The sequence below is a fragment of the Culex pipiens genome, chromosome 2 (assembly GCF_016801865.2).
Source record: "Culex pipiens pallens isolate TS chromosome 2, TS_CPP_V2, whole genome shotgun sequence".
Classification (NCBI taxonomy): domain Eukaryota; kingdom Metazoa; phylum Arthropoda; class Insecta; order Diptera; family Culicidae; genus Culex; species Culex pipiens.
The window spans coordinates 19,448,837-19,469,790 of record NC_068938.1 but is presented as its reverse complement, the minus strand read 5'-3'; the positions used below and the strand labels follow the sequence as shown (position 1 = coordinate 19,469,790).

Here is a 20,954-nt window from a genome sequence, read left to right as displayed (position 1 = left end):
AATTCAAATTGCTTGTTCTACGTTAATTTTTATATTTGCAATCAAATGGGAAACTTTTGGTTTAAAATAATATACAGTTCAGACTCGATTATCCGAAGTTTCGATTATCCGAAGTTCGATTATCCGAAGGTTTGTATGGGACTTCGGATAATCGAATCACGAACAAAAAAAACTGTTTTTTCGTATTTTTTTATTTTCTTCTTTTAACATTAAATTCAAGTTCTGCGACCCCATTTTAGTAAAATTTGAATGGTTGGCCTATAAAATTAAAAAAATGCATTGTTTCAATATTTCATCACCGCCATTTTGGGGTCATACTTATGCTCAACAATCAAAAATAAGACAAAGAAAAAAAAAAAGTTTTTTCGTGATTCGATTGTCCGAAGTTTCGACTATCCAAAGTGAAATTTTGCCAAGGCCTTCGGATAATCGAGCCTGGACTGTATTGAAATTTGGTGCCACAGGTTGAAACAAAACGTAAAACCTAGGGGATTTTTTTTGTCATGAATTCATTTTTAGTTTGCTAATGTTAACTAATGTACAAAGCATTTTGTGAAAGTTATTGCCTCAACTTTTGAGAATGATGCTTTTATTTGAAATTTAGTGTGTTTCTCCCTTTTATCCTTGACCTTGACCAAGGCTAAGGAACTAAAATTTTAAATAAAGTTTATAAGTGCCTACACAGAAACTAAACAATTCCCGTAATCGTGATTTGTGTTCACGAATTTGAGAACCACGAAGGAATGTATTGTGCATTTGTACCATGGTTGTTTATCGATAAAATAATCGTCGATAATACTATCGTATATCGTTAACGAAAATGGTTATCGTTATCGTCGGGACGATTTCTATAATTCTATCGCCGATAATGGACGATAACTATTTTTTTAAACCTTTCGATTTAATTCGACCATTTAATTTTAAATGTTTAATGCTTTCACTAAGAATATATTTTTAGAAAAAATGTAATTTTAAAAGTATAATTACTCAAAATTGTTCACAAAATACCGTATCTTTTCGAAAGTACTCAAATTTTCATGATTTGCAATATTGGGTATCAAACGAAGTGAAATTTTGTTTGCTTTTTCACTTCTTATAGTTTTTTTTAGAAAATTTCACAAAATTTTCAGAGTTTTTTTTTGTTAAAGTTTGCAATATGGGTATCAAACTAATGAAAGTGCATATGGGTCATTCCAGGTCAAATGGGTACACTTTTGGACTCGACCAAACTTGGAGGGAACGTTCATCTATCGATAGTTAACAGAAATCTCATGTTTGGTGCTGATTGGACCATCCCTCTATTTATGGCACCGCCCTCTTTTTTGACGATTTTCTAAAAAAAACTATTTTTTCTTTTAATCATAACTTTGTAACTTTTTGAGCAAAAGACTTTCTACAGGTTGCATTTTATAGAAAATTGTCCAAGGAATTCGATAAAAAATAAAATTTAACCCTTAATTCCCCTAATATTATATTTTGCTGCGCAAAATCAAACTTTTTTTCAGTACAATCGCTGTTTCTCGCCAATAGTTCATTTAAGTTTGAGGTCTACATTGATTATTATGTAAAATTGTTCGGGAAACACGATGGTGATAAAATAAAACAAATAAATATATAAGGAATTGGTCAAACTGAATTTCAATATTTAAAACTTTAAAATATAATAATAGGAGCATATAAGGGATAAAATTTAATTTTTATCGAATTTCTTGGTCAATTTTCTATAAAATGCAACCTTTAGAAAGTCTTTTGCTCAAATAGTTACAAAGTTATGATTAAAAAAAAATAGTTTTTTTAGAAAATCGTAAAAAAAGAGGGCGGTGCCATAAATAGAGGGATAGTCCAATCAGCACCAAACATGAGATTTCTGTTAACTATCGATAGATGAACGTTCCCTCCAAGTTTGTTCCAAATCGGTGAAGGTCGAGTCCAAAAGTGTACCCATTTGACCTGGAATGACCCATATGCACTTTCACTTTATTAGAGTTTTTTTTTTTGAAAATACCGCAATTTTCACAAAATATCGTATTTTTTTCAAAATACTCAAATTTTCGTAATTTGACATATGAGCAATTCTCTACCAAAACCGGAAATGGATTTTATTTGTATTTTTTGATTTGGCTCAAACTTTGTGGGGGCCTTCCCTGTGACCAAATAAGCTATTTTGTGTCATTGGTTCACCCATACAAGTCTCCATACAATTTTGGCTGCTGTCCATACAAAAATGGTATGTAAATATTCAAACAGCTGTAACTTTTGAGTGAATTTTCTGATCAATTTGGTGTCTTCGGCAAAGTTGTAGGTATTGTTGAGGACAATTGAGAAAAAAATATGTACACGGAAAAAAAATTGCACATTTTTTTTATCAACTTTTTTTTCACTAAAACTCAATTTCCCAAAATACGTATTTTTTGATTTTAGAGATTTTTTGATATGTTTTAGGGGACTAAAATCCGCAACTTTTCAGCTATAGAGAAACATGGTCAAAAAATCTGCCGCCAAGTTATGAATTTTTGAAAAAATAGTGATTTTTGGAAAAAATCCAAATTTCATGCACAAACAAATTTGAGATCAATTTCTAATGCAAAATTGAATTTGCAATCGAAAACTACTTTACATTTTTTTTTGATAAAGGGCTTCGTTTTCAAGATATAGCCACCGAAAGTTTGATTTTAGCAAAATATTTGCAGTTTTTCGATTTTTAAAAATAGTGACCATGAGCGACCATTTCTAAAAATATTTTTTTGAAAAGTTCAGAAAATTTGCTATAAAATTGTTTAAGAGACATTGAAGATTGGACCTCGGGTTGCTGAGATACAGCCGCTTTAAGAAAAAGAAACACGAAAATTGAAGTTTTCTAAGTCTCACCAAAACAACCCACCATTTTCTAATGTCGATATCTCAGCAACTAATGGTCCGATTTTCAATGTTAACACATGAAACATTCGTGAAATTTTGCGATCTTTTCGAAAAAAATATTTTGAAAAAAATTAAATCAAGACTAACATTTTAAAAGGGCCAAACATTGAATATTACCCCCATTTAATATGTTAGTCTTGATTTAATTTTTTTCAAAATATTTTTTTCGAAAAGATCGGAAAATTTCACGAATGTTTCATGTATTAACATTGAAAATCGGACCATTAGTTGCTGAGATATCGACATTAGAAAATGGTGGGTTGTTTTGGTGAGACTTAGAAAACTTCAATTTTCGTGTTTCTTTTTCTTAAAGCGGCTGTATCTCAGCAACCCGAGGTCCAATCTTCAATGTCTCTTAAACAATTTTATAGCAAATTTTCTGAACTTTTCAAAAAAATATTTTTAGAAATGGTCGCTCATGGTCACTATTTTTAAAAATCGAAAAACTGCAAATATTTTGCTAAAATCAAACTTTCGGTGGCTATATCTTGAAAACGAAGCCCTTTATCAAAAAAATTGTAAAGTAGTTTTCGATTGCAAATTCAATTTTGCATTAGAAATTGATCTCAAATTTGTTTTTGCATGAAATTTGGATTTTTTCCAAAAATCACTATTTTTTCAAAAATTCATAACTTGGCGGCAGATTTTTTGACCATGTTTCTCTATAGCTGAAAAGTTGCGGATTTTAGTCCCCTAAAGCATATCAAAAAATCTCTAAAATCAAAAAATACGTATTTTGGGAAATTGAGTTTTAGTGAAAAAAAAGTTGATAAAAAAAATCTGCAAATTTTTTTTCCGTGTACCTATTTTTTTCTCAATTGTCCTCAACAAAACCTACAACTTTGCCGAAGACACCAAATTAATCAGAAAATTCACTCAAAAGTTACAGCTGTTTGAATATTTACATACCATTTTTGTATGGACAGCAGCCAAAATTGTATGGAGACTTGTATGGGTGAACCAATGACACAAAATAGCTTATTTGGTCACAGGGAAGGCCCCCACAAAGTTTGAGCCAAATCAAAAAATACAAAAAATAAGAATGGTCGAAATCGGCCGATTTCGTAGAGAGTTGCTCATATGGGTACCAAATTTCGCTTCGTTTGATACCCATGTATGCAAATTTGGAAAATTTTAGTATTTTCGAAAAAATACGGTATTTTGTGATAATTTCAGTATAAAAAAACCATTAAAAATATGAAAACTCATACACAAATTTTGGAAATTTGAGTACTTTTGAAAAAAAAGGTATTTTGTGAACAATTTTTAGTATTTATACTTTAATACTCTTAGTGAAAGCTGGTAACCTCCCCTTCAAAACGTGATTAGGCGAAATTTCCACCAACCCAATGACACTAGCACCACCACCGTCACATCGTCAGTATGTGCCAGTGGCATCGATGTGACATGTTGAAGAAAAGTTTCTTGCCGGTGGTGCTTGCGTGGGCGGTGAATGCAAGTGACAGTCGTGGTGCAACCGTGTCACCTGAGGAACCTGCATCTGAGGGGTTGGGATGCGCTTTTTTGCTCGTCTTGCGGTTGATTCATTGGGAGGAAAACTGTCTGCAACACAGGTTTTCCAGAAGCAGCTTGGCATGACTGTGAGGAAAATAGCTCTGCTTGAAGGAATGTCTTGGGTGCGCGGTATTTTTTGTTGAGTCATTGGAGAACGATAAATTTAATCCTACTTTAAAGTTTGCAACTAAGTTTAGCAAACAGTTGAGTATGAATATCAACTGGAAAGTATGCTAATAAAATTCATGAACCTCAATATTGACTCACCGCAGTCGCTCCTAATTGTAATTTTGATCCGTCCAAAAGTCGCCCAAGTACCAGCTGGCGGCAGCATGTCACAGAAATTTTCCCGCCTCCACATGAAACTAACGGAAAAAAATCCCCTGCCCAAAAAAACAGCCCCAGAGAAAGGACTCCAAAGTCAGTTGGCCACGGCCAAGCCACGTTTTTCCCCCAGTCAGATTTTTCCCTTCAATGGGAAAAATTCCACAAAAGCAACAAAAAAAAAGGTCTCTGCAAAAAAATCCTCCTCCAACGAGTAGCCACCCCCGACAAATGACAACAGTTGAATGGAATGAATAAAAGACCACTTGAAGCCATCGACGAGTGTGGCAGGCTTGGGAGGGGCTGGCCGAGAATGGAGGAGGTGATTCCGTGGAAAAAAGGGAAGGACACCCCCGGAGGAAGGAAAATTACACAGATCGACGTCACTCGGGGTGTCCCGTTCTTGGAAACCGAGTGTGACTGTGTGTGCGAGGATGCAGGAAAGGAAACTGCAAATGTGTGGAATATTTCCTCTTTACTGGGTTTTCCCACGTTTTTTTCCGCCGGTATGCGATTGGACCGACGGTGGGTTGAGGCTGAATTTGTGGAAAAAAAAACCGAACAATCACCGTGGTTACATGGTTCAATTTCCATTAATTTTAATTTATGTGAAAAGTAACATAAAATGCTTGATTGATGAATTTGTAACGCAATTTCCACCGAAATTTTAATTTATATTAAAAAGGTGTTACGTGAGGGGAGTTTTGACGTCAAAAAATGGGATATGTAATTTTTGAATGGACCTGAGAATTTGAATTATTATTCATGATTTATTTTAATATATTTCATTATTTTTATAAGAGCGCAATTTTACCCACAATCGGTACATTTCTTGAAATTGTAAAATATTGTTAATCCCTCATCTTCTTTATCACCAAAACAGTTATTTTGTATGATCGTTGTCCATAAAAAAAAATATAGCTTGGAAAGGGATTTTTTTTACTGATTTGCTGTCTGCAGAAGAGTTAAAGTTATAATTAGGAAAATTCTGAACAAATTATTTCTAATATTACATTTTATGGATATGCTTGAAAATACTTATTTTCAATTTAATTTAAGTAAGTTAATTTGGTTGGGGACTTCCCTATGATCAAAGAAGTCATTTTGTATAAATGGTATATAACCCATAAAAGTCTCCATACAATTTTGGCAGCTGTTCATACAAAAATGATACCGTTATCAGGGGTCACATTGGGTCATAAAAATGTCTGCATTTTTGTTTGACCCAATCTCACCCCCAAGACCCAATGTCACCCCTGATGACGGTACGTAAATATTCGAAAATGAGTAACTTTTGAAGGATTTTGTTAATTAATTTGAAGTCTTTGGCAAAGTTTGAAAAAAAAAATAACGAAAAAATAGGTACACGGAAAAAATGTCGATTCACATTTTTAACAAATTTTTTTTTCCAGAATCCTTTTTTTTATTTTTCAAAAAAATCTAATGTTTTTGGGGACAACAAAAAACGCAACTTTTCAGGCATAGAGAAGTATGCTTAAAAATGTTGCCACCGAGTTTTTTCGTAAATAAGGGTGTTTTTTTTCGAAAAAAAAAATTGAATTCCGATTTTAATGTAAATTCAAATTTTGTTTGATAAAGTGCACCTTTTTAAAGATATAGCCACCTTAAGTTTAATTTTAAGTGCAAATTTCCCGTTTTGCGATTCTTAGAAATAGTGTCCACGATCGTCCCTTCCTGAAAATATTTTTCGTAAAGTTCAGAAAATGTCCAAAAAATGGTCCAAAAGACATTAAAGATTGGACCTCGGCTTGCCGAAATACAGTGAATAAAAGAAAACGAAACAAGAAAATATTTTTTTTCCCAATTTTCAATGCTGAAAAATGAAACATTTTTGATATGGGCGTAATTTTGAATGTTTGACGTTTCTGAAATGCTAGTCTTAACTCCAAAATTTTCAATATATTTTTTTCAAAAAGATTATAAAATTTCACAGATATTTATTTTTTATCATTGAAAATTGATCCTATTTTCATCCAATTTTCAGATTCTTAAGATGGTAACAATTACTTATGCAAAACTTTTGATAGTGACTAGCTTGCTCAAGCTAGTTATTACCTATTTGATATTAATTCAAAATGCTTTTAGAGTCTTAATTGAACCTCAATGGGCTGATATGAAAAAATATACCTGTCTGTGAGAAAAAAAAAACAAAAAATTTGAATTTAAAATTTTAACAAAAAATATTTTCAAACGAGTTTTGTGGTACTAAATAAATGATCTCAACACAAATTCAGCAAACTGTTTTTGTTAAAAAATTGATTATTTTTGATTATTTGGAATATTTTGAAATGTGTCGGTGACACATAAACGTTGAAAAACTTTTTTAACGTCCTTCTCTACAAATTTAAATTTTGTAGGCATATTATTGTTTACATATTGCGGTTTATCACTATTACAGTCAAGACTTGATTATCCGAAGGCCTCGGAAAATTTTCAATTCGGATAATCGAACCACGAAAAATTCTTTTTTTTGTCTTATTTATGATTGTGTAGCTTAAAAAAAACCCTTAAACTACGCTTTGAGGGTGATTTAGAATTGTTAAATTCAAGATGGCGGCCAATATGGCGATGACGAAATATAAAAAAATGCGTTTTATTATTTTATTTGAAATCAACTATTCAAATTTGACATAAAATGAATAGCAGAACTATAAATTGATGTTGAAAACAAGAAAATAATATTTTTTTGTTCGCGATTCGATTATCCGAAGTCCCATAAAAATCTTCGGATAATCGAACTTCGGATAATCTAAAATTCGGATAATCGAGGCATCGGATAATCGAGTCTGGAGCTTTTCTTTATATTTTTTTTCAAATTTTGAAAAATGAAATGAAAAAAAAAATTGATAATTCATGTTTTTTTTTAAATCCAACTTTTTTCAAATACCGTCACCTTATTCCCGCGCGTGGCACGGTCGGGTTGGCCGTCTGTCGTGTCGTCCCGTTGGCGGCAACACACAAGAAGAAGAAGTAGCAGAAGAACCTATAACCGGAAACGACATCACACCGACTCGACTACGGGGTCTAGAAAAAGTATCCAAGAACTGATACAGAATAGACAAGAGTTGAGTCTGCACTGCTGCCGCCGCCAGCAGGGCATGAACATCGAATGAACCTTCAAAGGGGAGGAGGAAACGGGCAGGAATTTGTGGCACTTTTATATGATGTAATGCGATATGAATTCTAATTTTTCCCTTACTTGCACAATTTTTCGTTCTGGCGGGGGTGATAATATTCGTCATGAGCTTCGTCATATAAACCTTCGTTAGTGTGTTAAGGTGACACGCACACGTGCTCGTCCTTAAACTGACACAATGATGGGAGCAAAGGCAAGCAAAAAAGGATACGAAAGGAGACCGATTTTTTGTTGAAGAATACCCTTTGTCAAAAGTGAGCCTTTGAGGAAGCTTTTTTTTCTGAGCAGATATTTCTTGAAATAATACAATCATAAATTATTAAGTTGTCCGAAAAGTAAACACATGTCTCTTTCTAACGAAATGCTATTGCTGTAAACACTTTTCCAAGGAGGAGCTTTTCCAAGAGATGGTATTCAGTATTCACAGACAACAGATGGGAGCAGCTGCCGGCTGCTGCTGGTCTTTGCCTTCTGAAAATCTCGGAAAAGCTCAACCAAGATTGTTTCCTTCCAGCATTTTTCTCTTTACCCATAGTTTAGTAAACCATGCTGCCTTATACGAAACCAACTCTCGTCCAGTTTGGTTATCGTTATGATCAGTTATCCCATGAGCAGTTCTTTGAATTTAATTTAATTTTTTGTATTTTTTTATTTGTCCAAAGAAGATGTTCGATCATACAAGACTCCATACATTTTATGAACAAGGTTTCATTAAATTATTCGAAAATCTGTACATTTAAAAAAAAATCCGGGAAAGTTATTAGTTTTGAAATGGACAGTTTAGAATCAAATCGTTAGGGACCATTCATAAACCACGTGGACACTTTTTTGGACATTTCTTACCTCCCTCCCCCTCCCTTTATGCACAATTGTCCATACATTTTTATGTATTGAGCTTGGACGACCCTGGCAGTGACAAGAAATGGAATTAGAAAACGAGAAGTGATAATGTTCCACTTTTTTGAGGGGACAAGGGAAAATCTCCTCGGTATCCCAAATAAGTTTCGCTTGGAATTCAACGATTTTTGGGAAGTTTCAAGGTCTAGGATACGCTCTAAGCAAGCGTTGCGACCAATGACCAATGTGTTTATTACAAATTTCGGTTAATTTTTAAAATGTAGCATGTGACAACATAACACAACCACGACCAACTTGAGGCCGAGAAACTGCCCTCAAGGAAGTTAAGAGAAAAAAAGAGGAGAAAAAATCCTTTTGTGTCGACGAGCAACCAAAGCACAAGTTGGAGGGCTAGTAGTTGGAGAAAAGAACAACATTTTGAGTGGTACTCAATCTCGGTACTTTTCGAGGTATGTCAACTTTGGCCACCGGGCACCGCTTGGGACAGCAGCTGAAGGGAGGACAATGTCTTGTAATGTCCATCTCTCGAGTGTGCTTCCCCCCTCTGTCTGTTTGGACAAGTTGTTAAGGGTAAGGAGTTTTGAACAAGGGGATAGTTTTTTGCTTCGTTTGCCATTACTTGAGTTGTGTTGAGAAGTTGAACTCTTTGATGCTGCCGGTTGGATTAAAAATATGTGATAAACTTTGTGCGGTGATATCTTCACCGGATCCGGAATCCTCACGTGCACTGATGGGTGATTAAATCAGTTTCGGATTGCGGTCAGAAGGTCTCCGCCTTCATCGAGTCGAGAATGTGTGTGATATTTGATCTGATTTATGAATTGAACCGTTCGTTGCTCGAGCCAACCCTGGCTCAACTCAACACAAAATTTCAGCTTGACAAAGGTATGACAGCTGTTGCAGTGTTGTCGGTAATCGAATCCCAGGGAAAATATTTTCTTTGACAAATATTATTTCCTGTTCAATTATGGCCACATTTTGGGTGCGCTTGGGAGGGTGCCATTTTGGTCGGATATTACTTTTTTGCGGAGGTTCATCGAGTTGTCAACAATGTGTCGTACCCATGTTAAAATTTCAGCAGTCATATTTGAGCTCAATGTTTATAGAACGATAAATTTCATCATTTGTAAGCAGCATTAAGGTTAATTTGGGTGACCTCGTCTTAAATTGCTATGGTTTAGACTGTTGCAAATATTTGTCCATTTTTATGTCAAAACTAAATGACAAAACGGAAAAATCAAGTCACGAATTTATTCATTGTAGCAAAAACCTTTTCTTCATTTTTACTGAACAAAAATATTAATGCTTTTTGAGCTCTTTATCTGATTTTTATTCTAGATTTCACATTTTTTGTACAAAGAAAAAACAACAACAAGTAAAAAAACACACAAGATAACATCACAGCATGGTCCGGCGCAATCCGTGATACAAATTAAAAGCTTGTTGGAAAGTTTGGTCACGCACCGGATCCGCAGGGAAGATGATTCTTTTCTTCTGCCCTCTCCGTGGCTTGCATGCAAGAGGCAGGACCATCTTTAAAGACTTGGCAAAGGATATGGCGTGCAATGTGGGGTTGCAAAACGGTTTAATTCCTGCACGTCTGCAACCCCGTGCAAGTATCGCAAGCTTCATGATTGAATCTTGGCGAATTGGTTCGTGATCCTGGTTTAAATGGTGAACTTTGTGCAAGCTGACAAAAGACCACATTAAGCTCGCACTAAGTGAAAATCATAAAGAAACCAAAATCGATGAACCTCCAAATTGGCCACAACGGACACACGCACACGCACCAATAGGCCGTTTTGCCCAAAGGGAATCCCAGTTTGGTACGTGACAATAATATAAAAATTCACACCGCCTAAAAGTGTCGGTCAATTTATGACCACAAGAGCACAAATCTCACAAGAGGGGAGGGGACATGTCAATATTTCCAGGGTTGCCAGAAAAAAAAATAAAATGAAAGGTCAAATAAAATTTAACGGCTCCCGTGCTGCGTGGACCAGATTTCCGGTCCTCAAAAGGTACAAAGCCAGTAAATTTGGTCATTGGGTCGGGAGTTTGTGAGGAGGGGGATTTAGTACTGGTTTCGAGGGAAATGGAAGAGTGGTGTCTGGAGATTGTGAGGTGGGGAAGCAAAAAGGTTCGGGTCGGTAAATTTTCAATTACGCGGGGTCGGAAGAGATTTTTCACGGTTCTGATCGTAGGTGGACTCTTGATATTTTTGATAAGATTTACTGGAACTGGAATCTAAATCTGAAGAATTGAAAAAAGTTGCTTTTTTTAAACCATTCTAATGTTTATTTCTTTCTATTTTTAAACATTGGTTCTTTGAATAATTTTTCAATAAATTGTTTGGCATCAAATTATTTTTAGGTTTTATTATTCAGATTAGACAGATGCAAATATCTTCCAAAGTTTTTGCCCCTCGGATCTGGCCAGGGTCGAGCAAAAAAAAAAAATTAAATACTATGCCATAGTCCCTACATTCGAATGCAAGTCATGTTTTAAAATGTATTTTACACTAGTTCAGATGTTTTGCAATCATGAATTTTCAAAAATGTTAGATTTGACGAAAATAAAAATAAAAGCATCGAAAATTTTAAAAAATTCAAGAGATGTTTAAATCAAATCAAACATGCTAAAAATGCAGGGGAATGCATTTTAAATTTATTTTAGGTAATTGCACTTAAATTTATTGAAATTTTTTAGTTTTTTTTTAAATATGTTTTTGGCCCCCTGATTTTTCGGGCCAACTTTGCAGGGAGGAGGGGTGACATAAACTTAAAAAAAAAAAAAAATTCTATTGAAATTTTGAATTCTTTTGAAAAAATACTTTGTTTTGCCCATTTGATTTTTCGGGCCAAGTTTGCAAAGGGGGAGGGGGGGGGGGGGGGTAACAGAAACTTGAAAAAATAAATAAAATTTGTACCAGCCTTAGTTTTTTTTTTCTAAAAATAGCACTACTTTTTTTGTAAATTTATTTGTTTATGCCTTTTAGGACCCAAATTCCCAAAAAAAAATCTTTAAATTATGGTGGTATTAAAGTAAATACTCGATTTTTCGAAGCCTCGATGATCTGATAAAGGTTTGTATGGGACTTTGGAGAATCGGATTTTGATATTTTTTTTGCTTTTAACATCAGATTGACTTTGTGGCCCAATTTCAATGAAATTTTAATTGTTGCCTAATAAATTATTTTTTTTTTCAATATTTCGTCAGCGCTATTTTGGTCGCCATCTTGGATTCAAAATTTCTAGTTTGGGCTCAATAATAAACAATTTAAAACAATCAAAAAAAAAATTTTTTTTCGGATATTTAAAATTTTCAAAGGCTTTCGGATAGAGCGTCCAATTTCCCGGGGTTACAAAATTCCCGGGAAACGGGAAATTGTTAACAAATTTCCCGGAAAATCCCGGGAATTCCCGGGAAATTTGAAATTTATCGAAAATTGTTCTGATTCTGGGTTTGATTATTATTTTGCAACAAAATTGTTTAGAATAGCAACTATAATGGTCAAAATAAGTGTTAGGTTCAATCAATGCCTTGGCTGCTTTTAAAAAAAACATACAAATTCAAGAAAATAAATAAATTTTCTAAATATATAAGCTGTCTTTCATTTCGTTCAAAATATCAAAAAATAATGATTAGTATTTTGTTTTGATAAGAAGTAGCTAGGTATTTTTTTTAAATCACAGTGTTTGGAAAGTGAGTAAAATGAATCCAATTTTCTTCCAATTTGGTCATGGTAAACATAACGTAAAATCAACTCAATTTTGATCTTGGCGGGAAGAGGTACCTTATTTTCAAATAATATAACAATAATTTTCGTTTAAAAAGCTTACCAAAATTATAATAGTTAATTTTCATTCCATAATATCGTAGTTTTTGTTGCCCAAGATCTACTCTCAGTTGTCAATGCTTCAGAAATTAATACCATCTGAATTAATCTTGACATGGCATTTTCAGACGAACTGTTAAGTTCAATAAGAACAGTAAATTGAATTTAATGAAATAAGATTGAGTTCTTTCATTATTTTTTTTAAGTTTAAAAAAAATTATCAAAAAGTTAAGAAAATGTATACTTACGCTTTAATTTCAGGAATTCCCGGGAAATTCAGAAATTTCCCGGGAAACGGGAAATATTTTTTTTCGGGAAATCCCGGGAATTCCCGGGAATTTTTTTGTCAGGGTGGGAAATTGGACGCTCTACTTTCGGATTACCCATTACCCAAAATCATGCCAGGAAAGAGATAAATTTTTTTTTCTACATGTTATTAGAAATTTTTAGTATGTTATTAGAATTATGTATATATTTGCTAATTTCAAAGATTCACCCAATTTTCCGAAGTTTGGTTCTATAGTTTAAGTTTAAATAGCTCAGAGCTATCTCTTTTGATAAAAAAAATGTTAAAAATACTCATTTTAAACTATACAGTCCAGACTCGATTATCCGAAGCCTCGAATATCCGAAGTCTCGATTATCCTAAGTTCGATTATCCGTTCAACATTCAAAAATAAGAGAACAAAAAAAAATCGTGATTCGATTATCCGAAGTTTTGATTATCCGAAGTTAATTTTTGCCGAGGCGTTCGGATAATTGAGTCTGAACTATATTTAAATAGTGATTCTAAAAGTATTTATTTTCAACATTTCTCGGGTGAGTTTTCAAAAAGCCGTAAGAGCCAGCGTGGCCTCCGACACTAATATTTGTATTTCTCCAAATTGTAACAAAATTTCATATGTTTTTAGTTTAGGCACTTGGAAGACGTGTAGATGAAAAATCTTAGGCATTTTTTAAATTGATTTTCGTAAGTCGGTCGAATACCGAGGCAAAAAAGGCTTTGTTTACCATTGGCTCTTACGTCTTTGTGAAAACTTATCCGAGATTTTTGCTATGCACTTTCTGGGATATTTCGAATTTGAAGCCTAAATTAAAATCTGTGCTAGCCTAATCAGGTCGTTAAAATATTTTTTAGTTCATTTCAATGCCAGTGGATATTTTTTTCAAATTTGATAAAAAAATACGTTTAGTTATTAAATTGTATGCATTACAGGAAACAAAATTTTAAACTAGAAATAAACCACCCAATCATTAATAAAATACTCGATTTATTAAATAAAACAAACTGAAAATGAGTTACTTTTTAAAGCAATACGAATATTTTGCCAAACTCTATGATCCCAAAAATGTCTTCTAGAAATAAATCGTCTTCCAGATAGAACCTTCATGTGCAAATTTCAAGCGAATGGCATTCTTGGTTATAGCATTTTCAAGCACTCTGAAGCGACGGAACAGTTAGACCTTCTTTGCCAATGTCGTAGCAGAAAGTTGCTCTTTCCTTCTTGTACCGCAACAAAGGACCAAAGCCTTGGTGCTGCTTTCATGTTTGCTAACACTGCTACCTAGGTTAAGGAATTTATTTGTTGTAACTTTCCTATGCAAACATATGCTTGGAAGTTTGCTTTGAAAAATGGCACCATAAAAATAGCTTCACAAAGCTGTGAAAACATGCTCGTGACACAAACAAAAAATCACGAGCTTATTAGCATGACGAAACTGATGACGTGTCACCAACTTTAAGGTAGCTCATATTTCACAAAACCACGTGTGGGGACTCACCTGGTGTCACTGAGGTGAACTAGCTTTTTTTTTACGTCCCTCCCCATATCCCACCAGATTTACCCCACTAACATGCTGTTTTCATTCATCTTCCCCCAACAGGTGATGCACTGCTCGAAGGAGGTCTGCACCGGTAGCGTGATGCTGCCCAACATCGTCGGAATCGAGCCCCGCAAGCCCGACATTGTGCTGCAGCACGCGAAGGACTTCCTGGATCAGTACTACTCCTCCATCAGACGGTAAGAACTCCCTTTGGAGGGAATTTGAATGTTTTTTTTTTCTACCTTTCAACGAACAAAGTGAAAAAGCAGCTGCTGCTGGATGGGAGATGATACAGCAAATGTAATGCAAGCATGATTTGCAGTAGAAGCGCTGGGAATGGTTCAATCTGGTGGTTTTCGGAGAGCGTGATACATTGTGGCGTGTTGTCACACCCTGGGAGGTGAATTGTGGGAGAAATGTAGTTCAGATCTAACCAAAATTTGTTTGAAATTTAGCTAAATTTGCTTAAAAAATCGATTTAATGAGTATGTAATTATCAAACAGATAACATTAGGGCTGAGCATACTTCTTTTCCAGTTTTCCATTTTAATTTTTATATTTCAAATCAAATTTTGTTCGTGGCAAATAGAAGCATTCGTTTCTTTTGCACAAGTCACCGCAAAAAATATTTGGAGTCAACATTTTGTACCGAAAACGTGGAAATGTTGTACCTAAGGGGTTTCTAGCATCGTGGAAGAATGGTCAGTAATCCGGAATTACCCGAAGTTTGAGCGAGTAATTTAGTAATTCCGGAATAATTCTAGTAATTCAAGATAATTCAAGTTATTGAGCTAGTAACAACTCAGTAATTCCACACCCGAGCAGACGGAAATAACTTGGGAATAACATTTTTTGATATTTGAAAATACTAGGCCAATAACATTTTATGTTATTTATAACAGGATTTGTTATTCTCCGTTATGATTTTTTTGTTATTGGATTGTTATTGTAATAACAGACTAATAACATTTTCAGTTATTCTTCGAACAAATCTTTGTTATTATTTTTTGTTATTTTAACAACTAATCCGATCAGCCTAATAACAGTTGAAGTTATTCTTCCATAACATAAAATGTTATTCCCAAGTTGTTTTGGCTTTCAATCAATATCAGACCAATAACAAATTTTGTTATGATAACATAAACTGTTATTGACCTCTTATGCAAAAATAGATTTCTCATGAAGATTCCATAACACTTCTTGTTATTTTAACAGAATTTGTTATTGAAATGGCATGAATTTTGTTATTACCGTCTGCCCGGGCAGTAGTTTATGTAATTCCACAGTAACTCGTGTTATTCCGGAAATATCCTGCAATTCCGCAGTTATTCGTATAACTTCAGACTAACTCAGTTATTTCGCAGTAAGCATTTCTCAATAATTCAACTAATTTCAGCTGATTTTTTAAAGGGAAGAAATCTTGTTATCCGTGATGCCGAAACAATGAACAAAAATTGTAATAATTTACTCCTCCGGACCAACACAAAAGAAAATCCAAATCGTTCTAAGAATCTACGACGTCGGAAGTGCTCTGGCTTGCTTTGCATTTTAGAATTAAGTTTTCCTTTCCCTGTCCCCACCCTTAAGTAATTTTTGGTAGGTTTTTTGATAGTTTTTTCCTGCTCCAGTCACCCCCTTTTCAAAGTTCAAAACATCGGAAGATTATTGTGTGCTTAGTAAAAGTTGAAAGGAACCCCATATCTCTATTTAATGTATTTTTTTGTAGATTTGGTCAAATTTGTTCACTTTTTTACAAATCGATGGAAAAGGCCACCATTTTGACTTTCCTCGACCTTCGGGTAGGTCCAACTAGGTCGAAAATTGTCTCCCTAATTCGAATCCGGGCTCAGATCAGTCGTCTAGAAATCTAGAGTAATTTTTGAAAAGGTCCTATAAGCTATGTTTCACATGTTTACGTTTAAAATTTTACGAAATGTCACGTTTAACAAAAAAATGGAAGAACATGATTTGATTCAGCAAATCACGGTTTATTTTTGGAATATTTTTAAACGTTCAAGTCTGATAGCAAAGTGAAATTAGTTAGCTGCAAAAATGACAGCGTTTCAAATTTTAGTTTTTCTTAAATATTTTTTTTAAATTTTTTTATATGTTTGACAGTTTTTTTTATACATATATCATATCGGCAAAGTGTACGGATTTTTGCTCAGCAAGAGTTGGTAGCCTTAGTTATTACAAAAACAATCCAATAACAAAAAAAATCATAACGACGAATAACAAATCTTGTTATAAATAACATAAAATGTTATTGGCCTAGTATTTTCAAATATCAAAAAATTTTATTCCCAAGTTATTTCCGTCTTCTCAGATAAATTATAAAAAAAAACCCACATAGAATTGCTAAAAAACGCTCAAAAGTGCCCAAAAACGCGATTTGAAAATTTAGTCATCCATGACTATTTTGGAAATCTCGTCCAAAATCGAAATCTTTATAAAAACAAATTTAGTTTTTTTTATATATTAGGTATTGAAAATATAATGACATTAGCTTACAATCGTCAGCGTATTTATTTAGAGGTATCATTAATTAGTCCATCTTTAATCGGCCATGTTTGCTTCAGAAAAAATTTATAGTATCGTTTCAGAATTTGTCAGTCAAGGCCTTGAAAAGACAATTTAAAAATATTCCAAGTAAATTTTGTAATTCTAAGTTACTATCCATTTCAAGTTATTTAACGTAATTCGTGACATATTTCTAGTAATCCTATTAATTCCATTCAGACTGGTTAGTAATTCATGGAACCCATTTGTTGTACCATAGTAATGTTTTAAAAATACAAGATTTTTTTTCATTATTTTGAAGTTTTTTTTAGAAAATTTGTCCAACTTCATTTTCAAATCAAAACGATGCAAAAATGTTACATATAGTTTTGAAATGTTTGAATTATTTGCCTTTTTTAAGGTGTTCAAAGTATGTACACCAAACTCTGATAATTTTCCACATGACCTTTCCGATTAAAAACTTCATTATCTGAAAAGTCGAAAATTTATTCAGAAATGTTGATGGATTTTTTTTTTATGCAAAAGATGATTGATTATTTTTACTATATTTGGTAAAATAAAAATGCTAAAATTAAATTACACACTTAGATTTTTTTACCGAATTTAATAGTTGAATAATCGGTAAAGTTTAGATCGGTAAACCATCTGTCAAAATGAACATCATTTTACCGAATATCGGTTGTACGATGAACAATAATGAACTGCATTACCGAATTTCGGTAAGTTTTTAAATTTGAAACTCAAAATTAATGTTAATCACACAGAGATACTGTCTTATATAAATCTAATAAATTTTGTTTAGCTTATGTTAACCTAAGTATGAATTTCGGAACCCCCTAATTTTCCAAAAGTTGTCCCTTTTCACAACCCTGCCGAGAATCCAATGCTCCTAATCTCCACATTTTTAATATAATAGCCACTTAATGTTGATGACTTGACACCCACGCTGTGATTTTTTTATTATCGTTTGCTAGTCTTTCTATGTAGTTTAAGACAGGGCTGCGGAGTCGGGTCATATTTCAAGTGACTCCGACTCCGACTCCGACTCCGGCTTTCTGAGTTAAGCCGACTCCAACTCCGACTCCGGCTCCGACTTTCCACAAATTGATGACTCCGGCTCCGACTCCGACTCCGGCCTTCCAACTCTAGCCGACTCCGACTCCGACTCCGACTCCAGCTTTCCACAAATTGTTGACTCCGGCTCCGACTCCGACTCCGACACCTAATCTTTATTTAAAATATTTTAAAAATTTGAATTAATCACATCACTCACATTTCAGTTCACACTTGCGCGAATACTGTAAACCGGAATTATTTATACAAACAGTATGGAACCATACTAAGCTTGATAGATAAGTGTTCGTTGTTCTATGTTACATGTTTTCAGCGTTATATAAACAAAAATCATAAATATCTTCAGATTTAAACGCATTTTCAGCACAACAATTTTCTAAATAAATTAAAATTTTGTTGTTTGTAAAATTGGAACTTTTTATTTATTTACTTTAAATTTACTTTCATTTTTTAAAATTTATATGCTAGCTAACTAATTTTTAATTGTACTTTTTTTGTAATTAAATATTAAAGGAAAGTTAGCCTTCATGATCGTACATATAAAATCAATTTGCATAATTTTGGGCTGAAATTTTGAAGAAACACAGTAACTATCAAAGATACCCTGGTTTTGGAATAGTAAATTTTCAAAGTCTTTTTTTAAAGCTCTTTTGAATTTATTTCAGAGGACGTACATGGAAATTGTATGATCCAGCCCAGTACACACTTTAAACATATAAATAATGATGAAATTCTATAATTTGAAAATTAAAATTATAGCAATTATATCACCCCGCTTTAAGGTGTTTAAAAACACTACACGCAAACTTTTTTTGCATCGATTTTTTACTGAAATTGTCATAATTCTGAATACAGTTAGAGTTCCACTTTTTGTATTTAGTCATGTAGAAAAGTTATGCAAAGTTAACAAGACCTAAACTGATCTGATTGTTTCTATAGTTTCTTCAAAAAGCACAAAAAAGACTTCTTTTCAGAGTTATGACAATATTCTGTAAAAAAGTCGAAGCAAAAAATGTTCCAATAAAAAAAAGGATCTACTTAAAATCTTAGCAATTCCATGGTAATATATTTACATTTAGTTGAATTAAAAGTTTGCAAAATTAAGTTTAGATAAGTTTTATATAGAATTTCCAGAGTTACATAAACATTTATACAAAGTAGTCAGTTAACTTTATATTCAATCCCAATTATTTTTTTAATCAGTCAAGGATGCCTATTTGGAGTTGGGAGACTGGATTTATGGAAATTTGTCAACAAATAACTTTATTTATGTAAATTTTTTGAAAGGTGTACAAACTTTTTTGCTGGCATGAGTTTCTGAACAAAACGTAGTATACGGTTTCTGTAAAATTTAAATTTTTTTACATGTTTCATCACAAAATGTGCATAGTGCCCAAGGGGTGTAAATACTTTTTTTACATACTGTAAATACTTTTTTTAAATACTGTAAATACAAGCAAAAAGAGACAGTAAAAAATTACTTAAATATGTTTTAATTTTTTGACTACACAGCCACAATTGTTTAGTATTGTATGAGTTATAAAACTATAGTTTAGTGTATACAAACATTGACAAGAGAGGATTAACAGATTATCATGCTGTGATCTTGTGACAATAAATAAGTTCATAAATTATATAAAATATATTGATAACTCCGACTCCAGCTCCGACTCCGGGTCTATCAGAAATTTACGACTCCGGCTCCGACTCCGACTCTAGCTCATCAAATTTAGCCAGCTCCGACTCCGACTCCAGCTATTCGAGTTTTGACGACTCCGACTCCGACTCCGACTCCAGGTCCCCAAAAAGACCCGACTCCACGGACTCCGGCTCCGACTCTGACTCCGACTCCACAGCCCTGGTTTAAGATATACTTTTTTAATATGAGTATAAACAAACTTAAAAAAACATTATATAAACAGTGGTCCATATTTAGTGAGAATTACCCTGTCATTTTTTTTTCTTATTTTAATTATGAAACAAAAAAACTAAAATCAAATTCAAATTAGAAATCATTGTACTAGCGCAACATGATCAACAAACCCAGAAGCAAACTCAGGATCCTTCTCCATTCCAAATTCTCATTCCTTACAAGCTGATTTTCCTCCAAAAGATTCTCCTCAAGCCCTCCAATCTCACATAACTTTCAAGACTGCTCCAAAACCACTTCCCATTTTATTCCTTTTCTTTTGCCGAACTCACAATCTTCTACACACCATGTTGGGGGGTGCTACATTATACAATACACAGTATACACTTACAAAATGCTCCAACACCCCCACGCACACACACACACTCCCACAAATACACCCTCTCGCAAAAGTTCAACACTACAATAAAGAGGCAACAGCCAACAACATTGCGCTTTTTGCAAACTGTTGCTCCTTTTTTTCAAGTTTTCTTTTCGAGACGGCGAAGTCCTTGTTGCTTTTGCCGAGGCTTTTCCCCCGGATTAAGGGATGGCATCACTTCTCGAAGTCGCACCTGGGCTCTCGGGGATGTACAATTCCACCTTTCATCGCCGCACACAAACGCACGTACGTGTGTCTGGTGTAGGCAAACAAGTTAAGCAGACATCACATTTGCATATTTATTCACCACGTGGGTGGGCGGTTTGGTCGACGAGGCAAAGGAATCTCACCGGGGGGGCTTCTCTGCAGTGTTTTTTTGGGGGTAGGAAAAAAATCTGGGAAATTTCGAACAAATTCTCAGCGTGAGGTATGTTTGGCTTTTGAAAAGAGGGGTTTTTCTTTGGTTTGTGGGAGGAATTTAATCAAATTGTCAGAATGGGTGACAATCTTGTCTTTTTGGTTGTATTTTGCACAAAGTTTGATAGGTTTATTTTGGAGAAGCAACCTGATGAAAATTGATGATGATATCAAGGGACCATCCATAAACTATGTGGACACTTCTTTTGAATTCGAA

At 33.9% G+C, this 20,954-nt stretch overlaps 1 protein-coding gene across 4 annotated transcripts in view; it reads left to right on the top strand.

Annotated features, from left to right (window-relative positions):
* LOC120432426 (nitric oxide synthase) overlaps window positions 1–20,954 on the top strand; it is a 168,758-nt gene that overhangs the window by 60,812 nt on the left and 86,992 nt on the right. For all 4 annotated transcript variants that reach the window (XM_052707336.1, XM_052707337.1, XM_039597631.2 and 1 more), the window contains one exon: window positions 14,496–14,632. In XM_052707336.1, the coding sequence (XP_052563296.1) occupies window positions 14,496–14,632 (137 nt within the window). The remainder of the gene's footprint in view (window positions 1–14,495; window positions 14,633–20,954) is intronic.